The 19,475-nt window shown below is 41.7% G+C and overlaps 1 protein-coding gene across 3 annotated transcripts in view; it reads right to left on the bottom strand.

The window, feature by feature from the left end:
- Positions 1–482: 482 nt before the first annotated feature.
- ARID5B (AT-rich interaction domain 5B) overlaps positions 483–19,475 on the bottom strand; it is a 192,357-nt gene continuing 173,364 nt past the window's right edge. For all 3 annotated transcript variants that reach the window (XM_069571754.1, XM_069571755.1, XM_069571756.1), the window contains 2 exons: positions 9,745–9,943; positions 483–6,516 (listed from right to left, as the gene is read on the bottom strand). In XM_069571754.1, the coding sequence (XP_069427855.1) occupies positions 4,354–6,516; positions 9,745–9,943 (2,362 nt within the window). In that variant the 3' untranslated portion in view covers positions 483–4,353. The remainder of the gene's footprint in view (positions 6,517–9,744; positions 9,944–19,475) is intronic.

The following is a 19,475-nucleotide window of genomic DNA, read 5'->3' as shown; positions in this document are numbered from 1 at the left end:
GACTATTTGATTAACTCTCCCATTAGTCTTATAAGCTCCAGAGGTGGTATATTTTATCTTCTACTCAAAATTGTCATCCTAGCTCCTAACAAATATGCCTGGCAGGTTGAGACGTGAATCAATCTTTGTTGACCAAGTAAGTAGTTACTTTTACTTGCCAGGAGAGGAGCGTGGTATATAGAAGCAGCTGTTGATTTAAAGAGCCCTGAGTTCATATCCCAGCTCTGCCAATTTGTTAGCTAGATGATCTTGGGCAAGTTGATTTACTAGTCTAAGCTTCAGTCTTTGCATCAGTAAAATGGGCAGAACCATATTTACATGACAGTGTGAAGGGTAAAGATATTGTATGCCAGCTGGGCACCCAGTAGGTTCTCAACAAACAGACATCATCGTTATCATTCTATTTGGAGACAGCCTGAAGGAAAGTACTCTGGCGGAGGCCACAGGGCGCTCAGGAGGAAGTGACAGATTACACCCAAAAGGAAACAGATAGTAACATTTTTTATTAAATATTACAGTGGATCAAAAAGTACAAAATATCTCTTGCCTGCTATGTGATTGGGAAACTATTGGCACGTAATACAGTATCAAAAGCAGTAATAAGTACAATTTGGAAAACATACAAAATTGAGTGTTTATAGTTGGCTCAGCATTTTTCTGGTAGTGTTTAAACTAATGCAAAGGTTACTCAATAACCTCTCCATTGGGAAACTATATAATATCACTGGGCCATGTTGCTATATACAAATAATCACCTTACAGAGCATAGAGGTTACATAGCTGGAATCACCAAAAGTATACAATATTTACAACACAGGAAAGTTTAAAAAAGTATAAACAGCCAAGAGATTATGCTGCTATTCTTCAGACATATTTCAACCATGGGGAGACAAGCAGAATATCAAATACATCAACAGCCAACACTGGAATTTAAGTGCTCAAGATAATCATTGCAATGGTGTGGGTCTCACCAGGGCAAACTTGTTCCCATTTTTCTTTAAAATTGGGACAAGAATAAAACTAGACCAGATGGGACTTGGCTGACCACCACCAAATGTGACTTTGTGGGACAACAAGTGAAGAGAAATAAAAGTTCTCTTTGAAGGCACACTACATAAAATATTTTTGTGGGATCACCTTGAAATTTCCATCAGACACACCAACACAGTGAAATACAGTACTTGAGAATTCATGCACCAGGTCAGAAAGTTGTAAAGTCAATGTCGAGTTTTAACAAACCCTTCTGTATATGCCCTGATAAACAAGTGAACTTAAGAGCCTCTAGCTAGTAAATAAATAAGTCAGTCCTGTGGCAAATATTACAAGTTCCAATCACTTACTAGGAGAATACTTAATTCTGAAACTTAGTTGGGCTGTTTTTTTTTTTTTCTTTAATGTTGAGTTGCCAAAAGCTAAACCAGAGTTGCATGGAAACGTTTTTTAAAAATATTATTTAGAATCTCCAAATCTCCAGTAAATCACGGTCTTAGTGCATTTTGAATTGCAACATTTCTTGGAAGCCGCACTTAGTAAATAGATTTATGACTCCACTGCCAATTAGATTCCACAGTTTCCTTTACAGAACTACCAATAACAATGGTTTGATTGCACAAAGAAAGGCTTGTGCAATGCCATTCAATAATAAGGCCCCTTGAACTCAAACAATGCAAACAAAGCCCTATTTAAGACTTTTTAAAATGTAGTTCTCAGCCAATGAAGAATTCAATGGTCTTTTTGAAAGATTTCCAAGATCTCTGTTCAGAGTTTTAAAACAAATAACACACTGCTTCTGCTGGGAATGTCTACCCTCATCTCTGTACTTGTCCTGATGTTTTGCCGAGGGTATGAGCTTCCTCAGACAGCAACAGTGAGTCTCCTCTCGGAAGAGATGAGACAAACAAAAGCTGGACTACGTTAACATTGTTTGAAAATGGTGTGATCAAATTCCAACATGATGAAACCAGACTGAAATCATTGCAGTGGGGAAAACAAATGCCCCCTCTTCCGAACGGATAGGTGAGCTCCACCGGGGACACATGCCCCGGTTTTGATAAACAAACTCACAGACACCATGTAGGATCTAGTCCATGTCAGCTGCAGAAACACTGGCGTTTCCCCTTCCTCCATGTCCTCTGACTCTGTGACCATTCAGTCTAGTGCAACTTTCTTATATATGTTCTAGCCAGCATTTTGCCAGCTGCAATTGAGATTATTTTCCCCCACTCTATCTTGTGCAATAGCAGGATAATCTGCATTCACACATTTATAATCTAAATTCTACTAGTCTATCTATGGTTCTATTAAATATATATATGTATATATTATTCCACAGGAAGGTAAATAATTAATTGAAGCAAATGGAACTCAACACTAGATCTCTACATTCGTTTCCACCTTTGGATATTAAGTATGTTACATTGAATATTTGGCTTCGTATCATAGAGACATTTCAATACAAATGCATGGCATGCATGGCTTGGTTTAAGAGCCACAGTTTCATTGTTTACCAGTTTTGATTATTTTGCAGTCGAGTTACCTATTTAGAAGTTGAAAATTATCATCAACTTTCATAGAATTAAATATCTCAGAGGTAAAAGACTTGGATAACTATGATTCTAATGTCTACCAGTCGCTTTGGGGCAGGGGAGGGTTGGCTGGGGAGTTCATCAAAGCAGTTTTAGCAGGGCTTGTGACCTGGAAGGAAAGTCCATTCTGTGTCAAGACTTTTAACACACTTAGAAAAATGCGTCCACCTTGATGTTACATCTTGTCAGCCTATAGGATAAAGTGGCAAGAATGACAATATACATTCTTTACATCTTTTGACTGCGTGAGCAGCTTAACCGTTTCTTTCCAACAGTAAAGAAAATCATTCAGTGGACCATACTGCCAGGTGGTTTAAAACATGGCACAAAACGGTGTGTGCATACACACAAATCTCACACCCCATAAACCCAAGGAGGATGGTTTGCTTGGGAAATGAGTAATCCAGTATGCCAGTTACCCCCAAAGATGTGGCCTGTGAGGTTCTTCTTGGGAATAGCAAGAAACCAACCTGATGAGGCAACGTGACAACCTGTTACTGGAAAGACTGTGGCCCAGGGCAGGTATCTGGCACCTGGGCCTCCCGCTGCTCACTTTCTTCTGGATAGTCAAGCTCCATCCTCTTCCCAGCCCCCTTTCCCAGACTGTTTAAAGGGATCTTTGCCAACACCAATGTAAATCATTTTGGCTTCTGTTCTAATTTCTGAAATTCCTAAAATATCTGTGCAGCCCACAAATATGTCCTCTAGACTCTTGTTATTCAGCAGCTTGCTGCCAGTGAGGTTTTTGTTTTTATGATTCCTCTGGTATGTAGGACAGTTTCACAGCCTAGATAAGGTAAGTACAATGCTCGATGTTTTCACATAACCCAATACTTCAAAGCAGAGCATTTGGCAGGGTAAGTAAGCAGTGTATAAGCTCTTTCAACTATGCCATTTATGAGGAACAAAATCCTTAAGTTGCAGATTTGCAAAGGAACGTTCTTTGCACTGTTGTGTGCTCAACGGTTTCTTTTTTCATTTGTTCCACTAGAATCAGTTGCTTCAATTTGTAAACAATGACATTACCACCCAAAGCTGCTCAAAATAAGATGTGGAAAAATTACAAACACACATCAACAACTGGGACAGTCAGTCTTTAAAACAAAATAAAAGACCTGCAAATAAAAGCGATACTGTTTAATTAAAAAAAGAAAAAAAAAAAAAGAAGAAGAAACCAGGAGAAAAATAGGATTACCTGTATATAAATTAGGTGAGCAAACAGTGATATGGGTAGTTTTAAGAAGCAAATATATACAGTCAGTTTAACAGTGTTTACTTCTCTGGATTGTTTAATAGTGTCAAAATGAAAGATCTATTGAAGTTTCACTATACATTGCATTGATTGAACCTTGGAGAGTTTTATGAAGAGGGGGCATCCCTTGGCATGTTTGCCAGTCTTCCTTGCCCCGTCCTCTGAAATGTCTACCCTTTTTTGCCCAGATTGTTTCCTGACCATCAGAACTCAGATGGAGTCCTCTAAGTTCTTCTGGATACACGTGAATCCCTTCACAAGACCCTCGTGCAAAGTGAACCATCTAGGGCGCGAGGGCCTCTGCGTCGGAAGGGGTCAAGATTGACCAGCCAAGGCCGGGATCATCCCAGAAATACCAGGTATGTTCACTTCCCCTCCAGGCCCCTTAGGCTAGGACTGATCTCACCCCTAGATTAGAAGAAATACTGACTTCTAATTCTCCAAGCCATCACCCCAGGTGCAGGAGTGAAGCGTTGTTAACCACGTCGCCATTTGGGATGCTGGGCAGGGCCGGGCTTACAGTTTCGTACTGGGGTGTACAGATGACAGCTGAGAAGATGGGAAGGCGGCTTGAGGATTTATAGCAGCTAAAGGGTAAATGCTGTTGTGCAAAAGGTCCCCATATGAACTTCCTACGGGTGTGGCTGCAGCCAGGTGTCTGTATAGCTGCTGAGAATTTGTTGGCGATGTAAAAATTCCTCTTTGCATCACAAGCGAATGGAAAGCAAGGGGCTGCATGAGTGGAGAGAGCACAGCCTGGTTTTTCAAGTACTGCAGAGAATGAGTGTACCCAGCCGGGAGCCTGGAGTTGAGGCCCGAGCTACACAGGCTCCCAGAATACAAACCTGGGAAGATGGGGGAGGAGAGGGGCAGCTTGTGGCTTTCTGAGGTGCTCCCAGAGTGCCCACTGTGCGCGGCCTTGCTGCCTTCGCTCTCCTGCTCCGAGGCCTTCTCCTTCCCAGAGACCTCCTTGGCAGGGTCCAGAGGAGACACGGCCCGGGCCTTTTTCCCAGCAATTACAAGGTCTAAATCCTCCAGGCTGCGCTTGATGGGCCGCGCTGCGCCAATGTTCTGAGGGCTCATTTTCCGGTGGAGGATGGGGTGGACCATGCTTTCCATCTTCCTGAAATTCTCCAGTCTCACAGGGTGAGGCTTTCCCGACCTGGAAAGCGATTCAGGATATTTTTTAGGGGCTGACATGGTCATAGGCGATACCCGACAGGCCTTGGGGTGACAGTCTCGACTCTGGCTATTTATGACCTGGAACTGGGAGGTGCCCTTGCTCTCCTGGGGTCCAGGCGCTGAGTGGGCCAGGCCCAGGGCCTTGCCAGTGGGTTTGTGGGGGTTCTTGGGAAGGCTCAGATCCGTTGGCTGATCATCTGTGGGGGCTTCCACTGCAGCTGACTTTTTGTCTTGCAGATGTAGAGACGCCAGATAATTCACGTGGAGCTTCTCTTGGTGTTTGTGGGAAGGAAAAGAACTGTTTTCCGTTTCCCTGTACATGTCCCTGCAGGGGTACTTGGATGTCTGTTCATTGTGCAGATGGTGTTCGGTGTGCCTATAGAGGCTGTGGAGGTGAGGAGATGAGTAGAAATCGGCCAGGAAGCTAGGCATGTGGGAGTGGGGAAGTGCCCTTTTCTCTAACAGTTTCTCCTTGCCCTCCTGTATTTCTTGCTTTAGGACATAGGGATCGGCCAGGGGGCTAAGGTGATGCTTGGAGAAGCTGAAGCGGTGGGGCTCCGATCGACTTAGTTTGTCATGCTTAAAAATGTCACTGATGCCCTTCCTCTCCTCTGAGGGCTTGCTTCGGAAACTCTGCACGTGCTGGATCACCGATGGCCGGTTGACTGCCGTGTGGTCAGTGCTTTGGCCATGATGGGCCTGGGACAGACTCGAGCACCGGTCATCCCTGGCAATCACTTTCTTCTTGCTGATCAAAGGGGGTGGGGAGCCATAGGGGTAGCTGCTGGAGAGGCTGGCTCCGCTGACCTGGGACAAAAGCTTTTTCTTGGCCAGCGGGGACATGATGCCTGGGTTCCCCCTTGAGTAAAGCAGGGGGGTGTAATTAAGTCCATGGTTCTCATTCATGGGCCCAGTCAAGTCTTTGTCTTTGAACATGTCAAACGACTGGACCACAAGGACCTTCGGGGTCTGCTTGAGTGCATTGTGGATGTCGTCACTGCCCAGCTGGTCCACCTTCACGGTGCAGTTGGCAATGTAATCTGCCATCGCAGGGAGCTTGTCATCCTCCCCCTCACTCTGGTTTGCCAGTGGGGGCTGTGTGGTGGAGAAGCCGGGGAAGGATGCTTCCTGGAGCTCATTTTCAGGGCTCTCTGTAAAACAGCAGGGCTTGGGTTCTTTTGAGTCCACGAGAGCACTGGGAGAGGTAAGGGACTGTTTGCCAGTCCCGGGAATCAGGGCCAGATCCCTTTCAGGGGCCAGAGGGGCACTCGCCAGTGGAGGGGCAGGCCCCTTCTCTTCTGCCTCCTCTGCCACCTTCTCACTGTTGGCACCTTGATCTGTTTCATTGTCTTTTTCTGGGTCTGCTTGGGACACCAAGGGCCTTGCTGCAAAATCCTGGTACCCTTCCAATTTTTTCTTTGTGTCTGCTATTGGGAGAGGCTCAGTGATGCTTTTCTGGTTTACAGTCTCTTGTTCCTTCTCTTGCTCTGATGAAACCTGGTAAGATATTGCAAAAGATGGTCAGAAGGAAGCCAAATGCATTGACACTTTATGCTATGAAAAAAAAAATTACACACAGCAGTTTTCTGAAAACAGGCTTGTCAGTCAGCTCATTGAGTTTCTGTAAAGCTTTATTACTTCCCAATCATGGCTCTAAACAAAGAAATCTAAATTACAGAAAGCATTAGGAGAAATATGCATATTCACTTCAGTCCCTTAAGAGATACCTATCAAAACAGCACAGTGTTACATACTGCTGGTGTACAATCATATCACTCCTTCTTGATTCTAATATACAGTATAATTCTGAGGTTGTCTTCTTGTCAAATCAGTCAATTATCCAAATGGGTTTTAAATTACATGTTATGCTTTATGACACTTTGGAGAAAGATTCTTTTTTTAAGCATCTTTCAAAATCCAACCCCATGTCAACAAGCAACAAACTTACTATAATCACTTGTTTTTCTTTAGGAGAGCAAGTATCGTCCTAACGTGTTCAATTTTATGGTGCATAAAATTACTGATGCTTTTATTTTATACCCAGAGCCAGATGACCTGCAGGTAAGACTGAAATACTGAAAAATTAGACAGATGCAAAATCAGCCCGTCTACCTGAGGGACAGAAGGACTCTAAGTCCTTCTAGGCTGCAGCAAACTACATGTCCATTAAAGCTGAAAATGAAGTTGTCAGAATTCAAGCAGTGAATGCCACCACAAATACAGCTTTTTTTGTTCATTGAAATACATTGTAGTCAATGAGATGGATGCTCTTTATGTGTCCCCGTTGACAGAAGTTGTGGGCACAATTCGACCCATTCATTGCATTATGTAGCTCTGCAAACTTTGACCTTAGAAGGTCATCTTAACTTTCCATCTGCGACCCAGCTGACTGGCAAGTTCTTTCAAAACTTCTGTCATTCTGCCCTGACATGTCTGGGGGGAGAACAGTCACAAAACAGTTGTATCAACCTGGTGTTTTTTCCCTCCCTCCATCTTATTCATGAATATTTTTCTTCTTTGTTGTTAAGGAAAGAAGTGTCCACCACTCTAGTATTTTGGGGCAAGACTGAGGATGCTGGTGGAGGGGTGCATAGGAACAAAAGTTTTAAGGAATCATACCCATTTCATAGAGGTTCTTCCTTAAATCCACTTCAAGATATCCCTGTTTTCTAAGGATGCTTATCATCTTTTCCTTTTTGCTATTTGTACTAATAGCTGCCTTTTCCAGTACAAATATCATTATTTGTTCTACATTAACAATCATCATTGGTCTCTGGAACTTATATTACATGAAAATACAGAAAAATGATAATGGTAAGGGGAAGAGGCAAATTGGATTTAAATGATATTCTTACAGGGCTGTGGGGGATTCTTAGTACCACTGATATTTATGTGATCTAGGCCTTAAGTTGCATAAAGTTCTAGTTTTTGGTATAGAAGGTCTTTGAAAGCTAGGCAGAAAAAAAGTTAAGGACCCTTTTTGTAGGATGGCATTTTATGATTTGTCTTGGTATGTTAAATGGTACCTTCCCCCAGAAAGCTTGAAATCCAATTACTTGAAGATAGTGGGTTTGACCAGAAGTGCTTTTTATTCCACTGAGTTCACTGCTTCACATTGAAAACATCAAAAATTAAAAAAAAATGACAATAAAAACAAAATTCAAACTCCAAAACACAATGAAAAGAAATATACTCACTCAATAATATGAATCTGTGTAAGAGGTGAGAGAGGCAATTCTTACCTTTCGGTCAACCTTGGAGAGGGTGTGAGATTCCAAGTAGTTTAGGTAACCTGATCATAATGACCTTGGTCACTTAGATACTCATAGTTCCTGAGGGAACCTGTTGGGGCTTATAGGAAACAGGGCGTCTTAAGGCTTTCAGGGTTTCTGTGGCCCACAGGGCATCAGGCTTGACTCTTGACAATGGTCTTGCTCTAGCTGATGGGCTCAGGGCATGGCTAAGGATTCCTCCCTCAACTCACAAATCTTCATGCCCAGAGTGGAGCCATTCAAAGGTCAACTGGCCTCTGGGTCCTCAGTTTGTCCTCTTGTGCTTTGGCAATGCTGTGCATATGGTATCAAATAGAACTCACTGATCCCAAGCCCTGTAATAAATCAGCAGGCCAACAAGATCAAGGAAGAATGGAATGTAAGCCTTAACTTGGAATTTCCTTGCTTTTGGCCATTTATATTACAAGCTTGCAGATGTTTAGAAACCTCTGCCTCATTTCCTTTCCCCCCTTTTAATAATTAGAGTTTAAAATAATTACGAAAGAAATTTCTCTTCTTGGTATTAATATCTTCTTACACAGGAGTCAGTTGGGTAAGTTAATTTCTAGTTAGGAGATTGGGGTGTGTGTTGTGTGTTTTAAGCCAATGTTTAATTAGGGAGTCTCTTATGTGCTCATTATAAACCTGATTTTTAGGGGGTGTTTAATATCAGCACTAAAATTCCCTCAGGGTTTGAATCTTAGAACATGCTGTCTCCAAATGTGGCTGCTAAGTTTTGTTGTTGTTGTTTTAATGGGCAGCAGAGTTTTTTATTATTCATGTTGAAATAGAGCCTAGATCAGCCCCATGACTGGCTGGACACTGACAGTAATGGCTTCTACCAAAGGGCTGCTGGGGGCTGTGGGTAGCTGGGACTTATTTTAAAAGGCTCAGAAACTACCTGTTAACAAGAGAGATAATCATGGTTTCAGAGGAACCACTTCAAAATTTCCCTATAAATAATATGTACTTAAGATGTTTCTAAATTGGTCTCACCCCAAGGCTGTTGCACAGAGGTCAGTTACGAGAGGCAAACAAGCCTCTGAAGTTTCCCAAACAGTTCTGCAGAGACACGGCAGATCCCACGGGTGAGTGTTTTAAAGTCACACCCACTCTTCAGACAGACTGGCTGTGAAAGGGCACATTTTTCACATCAGAGTCCCTTGGCTTTCTGAGCTGAAGAGCTCTGACTCCTTCTGTCTCGAAGTTGGCCTCTGCACTCAGCTTTCTACACCATGTTTTTGCTTCCTTCCAGATCCTATTCTTGGCCTATCCCATTCAACACTCACACTGCCCCGAAGGTCCACTCCTGGGGGACCTGTGAAGTTCAGAGGTTAGGGTTCACAGCCTGGTGTTGTCTTGGGCAGGGATGAGGCTCTGAGTGCAAGGCTCCAGGAGACCCCAAGGCAGGACTCACCTCCCAGAGAGATTTCTGTGGAGGAGCACAACTCACCTCTGATGTATCCTGGGGCTTTGGGGCATTCTCTTTTTCTTTCTTGCTCTTAGAGATTTCATGTTTGATGCGTTTGGCTCCTGATACTTTTGTCTTATTCTCGTTTTCCTGTGAATTGTTCTCCTGTTTTCGAGGTTTGATTGGAGGCAGGGGCTTATCTTCCTCTCCTTTAATAAACCTTTCATACGGCAGGATTAACCTGAAAGGGCATCAGAAGAGAGAATCAGCCAGGGCTGGCAATGCCAGTAGCAATATCGATGCTGTGGGGGAGTATGTTTTTTCTCAGTACAAGCAATTTATCAAGTGCCTTCATCTTTCCCGGTCAAAACCAGCACCTGGTAACTTACATACTTCTTTAAAAGACCTCTTTCTCATTTTGCGAATCTGTACACTGAGGATACCAGTGGACACATCCAAAAATCACATCATTATCACTGTCCATGGAACCTGGCCAAATTCCAATAGCAACATCACAATAACAGCAACTATAACAATAGCTGCCATTCATTACCATTCTGCCAACAGCTCTTTACTGAGCACTGACTATGTGTCAGGCAGTGTTCTAGAAACCAAGATACACCAGTGAACAAACCAGTAATAGTCAGAGCCCCTGAGGTTTACATTCTGCCAGGTAATGGCCTAGATAAATTATACAGGTTATTTCATGTAATAGCCACAGTGTGCACAGGTCCCTATGGAGTATTAGTATTACTGTTGTTATTCCTTTTTCAACAGATGAGGCAACTAAGGCCCAAAAGAGATGAAATAATTTGCCTGAGTTACCCTGTTAGATGTGGGATTTAAACCTAGTTCTGTCTGTCTCCAAAGTTTTTCATTCATGTCAAAATACAGACCAGACACTGAAGATAAAGAGGTTACGCGAGGCAAACACAGCATAGTGGCGAGGCGGCTGTCTTAGCCAGAGCCCTGAGGTGGGAAGGGGACTCAGGACCAGGAGCTCTGTTTTGGGGCACCAAGTTAAAGAGGGCCCCAGAGAGAAAGAAGGCAGACAGAACAGTCAAGCCACAAAAATCAGAGGGCTGAAAAATTCTAGCATTTTAATTATATAACTTTTAAAACAAAGTACATAAAATTGCTCTAAAACGAGAACATCAAACAGCTCTAGTTTTAATCTGTTTTCCCTTTGCGACATAGCGCTTGATCTGAAAGGGAAAAATAGCTGATGTAATTAAAAGGGATGGATTGCATTACAATCTCAGTTTCAACTTCAATGATTAAAGTTTTTATAATGCATTTGGTATGATTAATGACTCACTGTGGGATTAATACAAGACTCAGCCTTGAAAATATGAACTTTAATACAGCAAACATAATTTGTTTTAAATAAGACAAGTTGACTCAATGAAGAAAATGTACTTGGCTTATAAACAACATAAATCTGTTCAAATATGGGGAACCCTAATTATTTTTAAACCAAGACTCCCAGGCAAAACCTTCTTTGGTTTGAATATTTGTTAGCTATTCTGATATTGGTTTCTAACTATGCAATTTGGATCTCAACTACTTAAACATACACAACCGTTCAGGTTTGTGAGTACAAATGTAGGGATATTTGTGATCGTAATATTTCAGTCTTTAATAAAATACCAAGTAAATTATGGGAAAGTCAAATCCCAATTTACAGCACTGTAGACAAAAAATTCATTTACTGAGCATGCTCGGACAAGGTATGTGCAAGAAGGCGTGAATAATAGTTTCGAGCCCTGCATCTGGCAGTGGGCCAGCCATGAAGATCAACACAGCCCATGGGGAATAGTTATCTTCAGATCCCATTACAAACTGAGTTTAAACATGTTACAGCTGCTAAAACTGGAAACTGCTCTCTCTATGTAGACTTACTAAAATAATATGTGGCTGCCAAATACCTGCTTCCCACTGTAATATTACAGTTAATGTTTATATAATAAAAAGCATAACTAAGCAGAAGAGAGAAAAAAGCAATCCTGTTCATACTTGAATGTATTCTGTCTCATCTGTGAAGTCCCCAACATTCCCCTAATTGCTTTTATCTGCATAGTTCTGCCAACGACTTCATTCCCTTCAACAGCAGCAGGTTGGGGATTTTTGTCCAGGAGCAAAATGCACTGAATATTTTAAATTAGGAAGAATATGTTAAATTGACTTTAATGAAAACATATTTTTATTGTTAGGACAGATAGGTTTGTTTTACTTTTGTTTGGTTGCCATGGGAACCCAAGGAGCATTGAAGCCTGGGTATTTCAATGGTTATTGTTTGTTGGTACCACCCTCTCCCCCGCAGCTCCATTCTGTAATTGAGATGGTGACACCAGGAGGGGCTCCCTTCAGCATTACCTGAGAGTGGGGAAGGACAGGAGAGGAAGCAGAGACCAACAGAATCACACACATGGCCGCTACACCACCAGTCACCACACTCCCACAGGTCCTGAGAGTCCTGAGCCAACCCAGCTTTCTAGATGGGTGCTAAGGAGATTTTAATTTCCTTATACAGTGCTGCAAGTTGAAGAGGCAGGGCAACATTTCTATTTCATTTCTTTTCCCTTTCTTTTTTTTTTCTGCCCTTCACTCAACTCAGCAGCTGGCTGGACGGCAGCAATAAAAAATACATTTCACTTTGCTGGTCAAAGGCCTGAAGCCAGAAGCAAGAAATCTGGAATTAAACGTTTCTTGTATCTGGAAAGAGGCATGACTAAGGTAAAACTGAATCCAAACACAAACGCTGCCTGTTCAAGGCTTCCAGAGGGGGGGGTGTGTGTGTGTGTATAAAGGTCAATTGAGTGATTTTTTTTTTTCCTTTCTAAATCACTGAAAGATAATTATAGTGGCTCAGGGAATAAAAGCTCCCAAAATAAAACAAGAAAGGCAGCAGCTAAAAGGAAACAAGTAGAAATATGACCAGCTAAACCCTGAAGAACAGCTCATGGTCTCTCACCCAGCACACAAACAATCACTGTTCATATGGTGATTTCTGTTTGGTGCGATTTTCACCGAATGTTTTTTCAGTTACCCTGTCATGGTACAACACAATTACTCTGCAGGATACGATCTTATCATCTGATTATTAGAAGTTTTTACAGCACAAAAGGACGAAGGCTAGTATAGGTTCCTAAACATTTAAATGTTTAACGTACATGTGATACCATTAAAAACAGGGTAGCCAACCTAAGGTCAACACTGCCCAACGCAGGAAGCATTGTATAAAGAGTTTAGTATAATGCAAAATGACTGTGCCTTGCGGAAGATTATTCCTCAAATATTTGTAATACAACAAAGATTTAATCAGCTGCTAAACTGTACAGATAAAAGCAAAAATGCATTCAGCCCCCAAGAACTCATTACACAGGAGAAATATTTTCAATGGGCTGCAACTCTTAAGAATGTGGTTTGGGTTTTTGATGGGTAGAAGTAATAGGGAAGAGAAGCAATATATTCATTAGGAAATCCAGAGAGATTCCCCGCCATCCCCCCCACCCCCGCCCCAATCTAATGTAGTCTGAGGATTGAAAGCTAGGCAGATAAATGGGCCTCTACTATTACCCAGATTTCACATTTCAGATTAGCAAAATGCTTATTTATGATGCCATTAATGGATCTGAAATAGGTAAGCCACTGTGTATTAAAAAATAACATTTTTCCATAGGCATAAGATTTGTAGCAGCATGAGATTTTATTTTTCCCTAGGAATAATACAAGAACAACATTTTCCACCCCAAAGCAGAAACAGTAGGGGAGCCTTTTGCTATCGTGGAGATTCTTATTAAATTCAGTCGCTGTGAAAAGCAAGATTTTCTTCTTCCTTCTCCTTTTTTTTTTTCCTTAAATAAAGATGACTTACAATCAACCCAAGTTAAAATTAACAAATCAATGGCATTATAACCTTGATTTATTAGCATCTGAGCCACTAAATTATCATCATACAAGAAATTGCTGGTTTGAAAAGATTTCGGCTTTGTTAAATCTCAGGTTAAATAATGGTGCTCAGTATACTAGGGTTTTAGATCTGCCTCATCTGATATTATGAAAAATTCAATACATTTCTCTACAGCAGAAGTCAAGGGTCAGCAAATCTATTACTGTAATGTAAGTAATCTGGCAACCTGCCAACTCTTTCTCCCTTTTATTATTATTTTTAAACACGAAGGCAGATAATTTTATATTTACAAATTCTGAAATCCTCCAGGGCCTTGCCTCTCTTTCTCAACAAAAAGCAGCAGCCTCACATTCAAGAAATGTATATGGCACATGTCCTCATCATTTGCATTTCATACAAAAGAAGCAAAGACCTTCATCTTTATGAAGCAACATTCCCCTCCCCTCCTCATAGGCAGAGGAAGAGTAATGTCAGATCTCATCAGAATGAGTGACCACTAATGTCTCCTGTATTGATTAATGCTTGCATGGGATGACTGAACTTTGGGGCCAAAACATTTAGCAAACAGTGCTTAAGAGGAGAAATGAGAATCCATCTATTTATAGAGCTTTGAAAAATGATATTATAATAATGTCTGGGACTGATTCAGTCTGAAGAGTAGGAGAAGCAGCAAATCTTTAGGGTTGCATTTGAACCTCAGATTCACCCTAGTTACTTCATAGGCACTTTTCTGCTATCAAATCAGTCAAAAATTCCAGGCCTAGAGATCTACCAGTGCCCTTGGAGCAGAATATTTTAGGGGCAGAGGGAAAAATGTTGGTGTATGTATCAGATCACAAATGCTGCTACTACTACTATACTAAAAAACTATAACTAGTACGTTTTTCCATGTCAGTAAAAAAGAAATGATACATTGGTTCCACTGGGGCTTCAGACCTGATATAATCCCAAATGGAGTCATTATACCTTCAAGTTGACTCCAGGGCTGATAAATTCTAAGGTTTGGCCGGACATTTCCCTTCTGAGCCAGAAACTGAAAATATACAACTTTGCTGTGAAGTGTGGGAAGCAATCTTTCACCAAATATGGAGCCAAGAGAAGGCATGTTTTTCTTTTTTAAAGGTAAAGTACACAAACTTGTTAAGGTTCCAGGAAATATGGTAAGTTCTAATCTCACATACTGTTCACCTCCAGCTCAAGGTGTCAGACCATCACTCTAAAAATGGAGAAAGAGCATTAGCGGGGGTGGGGGGAAGCTAGGTACCCAAACTAAAGTCTAATACACAAATGAGCTATGTCAAGGTGAGGAGAAATGGGAATGTTTCCTCAGGGGACACAACACTGGTTGAGTATAATGGTAACTGGGCTGCTCTTTCCTGTCCTTTAATAAGCCAAGCTCCATCTAAGACAAATGTGGGCTCTGGATGAAGATCTCTACCATTTTACAGTGTGAGTTTCAGTGGAGCAGAAAAAATTGGTGTGCAGTGTGGGAGGAGCAAAGTATCAGTAACAGAGAGAGAGGAGAAAGAGGACTTCGGTGTCACCTTCCAACAGATGAAGATGTGAGCTCAAAGCTTTTAACAGCAAACCATGGAAGGAGGTGCCATGCTGACAGGCAGGCCACAGAGAACAAGTCAATGGCAGGACCCACCTGAGCAAAGAAAATGGTGGGAGAACACAACGTAGGTTCTGTGTAAAAGACTTAGGTTAAGCCATGAACTACCAAGGGTAAACTGTCCAGAGTTCTTTGCAAAGGAAGTAGGTATAAAGAGCATCATTTATATTCTGCCCTAAGATACCAAAAAGGTATGCAGCCCCTTATTGTTAACAACAAAACATGGCCCCCCGTCTTCAGAGAAATCACTTCCTTAAGAGCATGATTAGTTTACCAGGGGGCTTCATTTCTTACTCAGGGGGAAGCCGAAGATGAAAACCTTTTGAAGACACTAATAGTCTCCATTTGCCCCTGGAAGTGGCAGGAGGGGTGTTTCTTAGGCCCATTGATGACTCTGATACGTTCCAATAGTCGTGGAGTGACTGTGAACCTAACTAAGCAATGAAAGGAAAGATGTGTTGGGATCCAGTGGCTTGACTCTCATGAAGGAGGGTCAGTGAGACAGAGGAAGGTCCAGGATGACAGAAGTTACATGGGCTGTGGGGGTAGGGGATGAGGTCGGAGGGTGGGGAAAGAAACTTCTGGTTGTCTTACATATTGATGAGGCATTACAGTATTAATAGCAGCTGGGTCATGTATTAAATTCCTAATAACACCAGGCCCTTTGTATACCTCTCATCAATTTGTTGAGGAAGAAACTGAAGTTAAGTGTGAAATAACTATTAAAGGACTAGTGAAAAACATACAGCTATTGTGTGCCAAAGTTTGAGTTCAAATACGATCTGCCTCTCTGACCTGTCTTCACCTCAGAAAGGTAGCTGAGTATCTTCAGAAATTATCTGAGAAGCACCAACACTGGGAAGATACCGAAATGATCCCTCCTGGGTTAAGGGAAGTCCAAGCTCCTAAGGCAGAATCAGGGTGAGCACCCTCCGTTTCTCAGAGCCAGCAGACCTACAGAATACACACGTGGCCATTCCACCAAGGGTCGCGGCAGTCCCGCAGGAGCAGCCCTATGGCTGGCCACTGCTCCTCGTACAGTACGCCAGGATAACCACACCATCACTCTCCAAAAGGTGGTAACCCTGGATGCACCCGGCACAACCTGACGTTGGACGGTAAGAGAAACTCGGGAATCGCCATCTCCCACGGACCCCAGCCTGCAGCACTGAACTCTGACCCTGTCTGAGGCCCCCATGGCCTCCCCAGCTAGACTCTGCTCCTCGTGCTTGACTCCTGCAGTGCCTCCTTGCTGCTTCTAAGAGGGTCTAGACTGGCGTTGGTCAGTCCCATAGCTTTCCAGTGAAGACCACATTGAAGAAAGTCGACATGGATTTAAGAAAGGCTGACTTTACATCCCAGGGATTAAAATATGTGCTCACAACAGAGGGCATGGATGGTAAATAGCAACCCAGGCTTCCACAATGCCCCAGCAAAAGCCGTAACAATTCTTCTCAATTCAAAAACAATGACTGACTCAGAATCAAGTTGCATGGATCTGTTTCAAGGGCAGATTAACATTATTTTAAGAATAATAGACAAATATAACTACAGTATTTTCAGCATGATGTGCACCACCTCTCCCCATGAAAGCAGGCAGTGTCCATACGTAAAAGCAGATAAACAACTATTGCACTGAATTTCCATGTAAGTGAGATACCACAGGTTCCAGAGCTTCTGAAATGTTCAACAGTCTCCCCAAACATGTATCATTTTGATCCAACTTTGTAATAACTTGTACGAAAACAAAATGTTCCAAGAGGTTTTCAGTGGAAGAGTTAAGGATATATTTTAATGGTAAACAATTACATTCTTCTGTCATCTGATACTTTTTTTTCCCCTTTCTTTTTTGGAAACATGCTTTCTGAATTTTCAATAGTGCCTTTGTGAAGGCATCTGTTACTCACATAATTGAAAAGATGTTTGTGCAGTGGCATGCTTGAGAATACAGTTATTTAATCTTAATGATAAAGCCCCGAGGACAGAAAATCATAAGTAGAAACCTCTTGTTATTTATCAAAAAGAAAAAGGGCTAAGACACCTAATCTATTCTCAAATTTAAATTCATGCTTGATGAAAACTATCAATAAAACCTGGAATCTGCAAAGTTTCTTAAATACTACAGTGAGGTTCAAAGGGGGCTGGGTAGGGGGAGTAGCAAGAAAACAAAAATGAGACAATAAAGGAACTTGACAGAGAAAAAACTGCTGTTTGGCAAGTCTTTTTTGGGTCAAACAAAGAACTTGCTGTAGTTTATAGCATGACATACACACTTGATTAGTTTGTGCCTGAGGGTGTTTTTACACTCAACAATGTAAACTCCAACTTCTAATAATTACAACTTGCATTCAGAGGCAAATTTAAGAATTTTTAAATAGAGATTTTTCAAAGGCTGTTGTTTATTCATTTTTTAAAAAAACACAGAAACCAGTTTTTCTACTCCAGGCCCTGGCTACGGTTTTGTTTTCCTTTTTAAAAGTTTCTTGAAAAATCCATTGGAAAGTTATCAGAGCATTTTAGGCATGTTGAGCGATACAGAGAGAGGCTCTCATGAAATTACCTGACCGTCCTTTGGGGAGAAATTCTTTACTGATGAGAAGCTGCTCCAGGCATAGGGCTTACATCCACCCAATTCAGGTCCCTTATAAGAACAAGCCTGAGGGGGTATCATTGGAAAAGCAACAGCAATACCTTAGTCTGTTTATATCTCAACACTGTGTCTTATAACAATTTGGGGGGATTGCTGGTTGCCGGTAAGGGCCTTCTGTGGGTGTGGGGAAAAGGGAGGTGAGAGTGTCTCAGTGGCAATGTTACAGAAGTGTTACCAACAGAGTGCCCCTAGGCCAGAGCCCCCATTACCAACACAGTGTTTACAAAGAAGATGCCAAGTCCGCAGACTGGCTGACCCTACATGGATGAGGATGGTGCATGCTCTCCCTACCGGACCTCAAGGCAAGAGAATGAACAGACGCTGAGAGGATAAACTGTAATACCTGCCTTTGGTGCATCCAGTTTGGAAATTCAGCCTTAGAACTCTACCGACAGCCCCTTCCAGCACCTCATTCCCTACTTCTTTGTACACATATCCTAGAGAAAACTGTCCTTTTTGTTTGGATTTAATTCATTCAACCCCTAATTTTTGATATGTTCATGATGCTATACTGGGTGCACTGGTAAGTCTCAAGGAAAGCTGATACCACATGGTCCTTGCCCTCAAATATAGTTTATTGTTTTCGAGTTCTACAACTGAATTATTTTAGATTCTAACCTAATCACTTTAAGATCCAGTTTATAAATTGGTACAGCCACTATGGAGAGCAGTATGGAGGTTCCTAAAAAGACTAAAAATAGAGCTACCATATGATCCAGCAATCCCACTCCTGGGCATACACCCAGAAGAAATCATATTTGAAAAGATACATGCACCCCAGTGTTCATTGCAGCACTATTTACAGCAGCTAAGACATGGAAGCAATCTAAATGTCCATCAGCTGAGGATGGATAAAGAAGATGTACATATATACAAAGGAATGAAATAATATTTTTTGCAATAATATGCATAGACCTAGAGATTAGCATACACAAACCTAGAGATTATCATACTGAGTTAAGTCAGCCAGAGAACAACAAAAATCTTAGGATATTGCTTAAATGTGGAACTTATTTTCTTAAATGATGCAAATGTACTTGTTTGCAAAACAGAAACAGACTTATAGGCACCAAACAACTTATGGTTACCAAAATGGAACATGGTGGGGAGGGATAAGTCAAAAGCGTGGGATTACCATATGCACACATTATTATATAGAGAATAGGTAGTCAACAAGCATCTACTGTATAGCACAGGAAACTCAATGTTCCGAGATAACCTATATGAGAGAAAGAATGAATATGTGTATTTTTACAACTGAATCACTCTGCTGTACACCTGAAACCAACACAACATTGTAAATCAACTATACTTCAATACAAAAAAAAAAATCCAGTTCAAATTCTAGATTCTCCCGAAAGATTTTGCTCATTTCACTTGCAAATTCTCTTCTTTCTTTGATTTCTATTACTTTGTGACTCAGCTGGTAAAGACTCTGCCTGCAATTCCGGAAACCTGGGTTTTGATCCCTGAGTTGGGAAGATCCCCTGGAGAAGGGAAAGGCTACCTACTCCGGTATTCTGGCCTGGAAAATTCCATGGACTGTAAAGTCCGTGGGGTCACAAAGAGTCACACACGACTGAGCAACTTTCACT

This window comes from Ovis canadensis, chromosome 25, assembly GCF_042477335.2.
Source record: "Ovis canadensis isolate MfBH-ARS-UI-01 breed Bighorn chromosome 25, ARS-UI_OviCan_v2, whole genome shotgun sequence".
Lineage (NCBI taxonomy): Eukaryota > Metazoa > Chordata > Mammalia > Artiodactyla > Bovidae > Ovis > Ovis canadensis.
The sequence above is the reverse complement of the archived record's forward strand: the minus strand, read 5'-3'. Positions and strand labels throughout refer to the sequence as shown.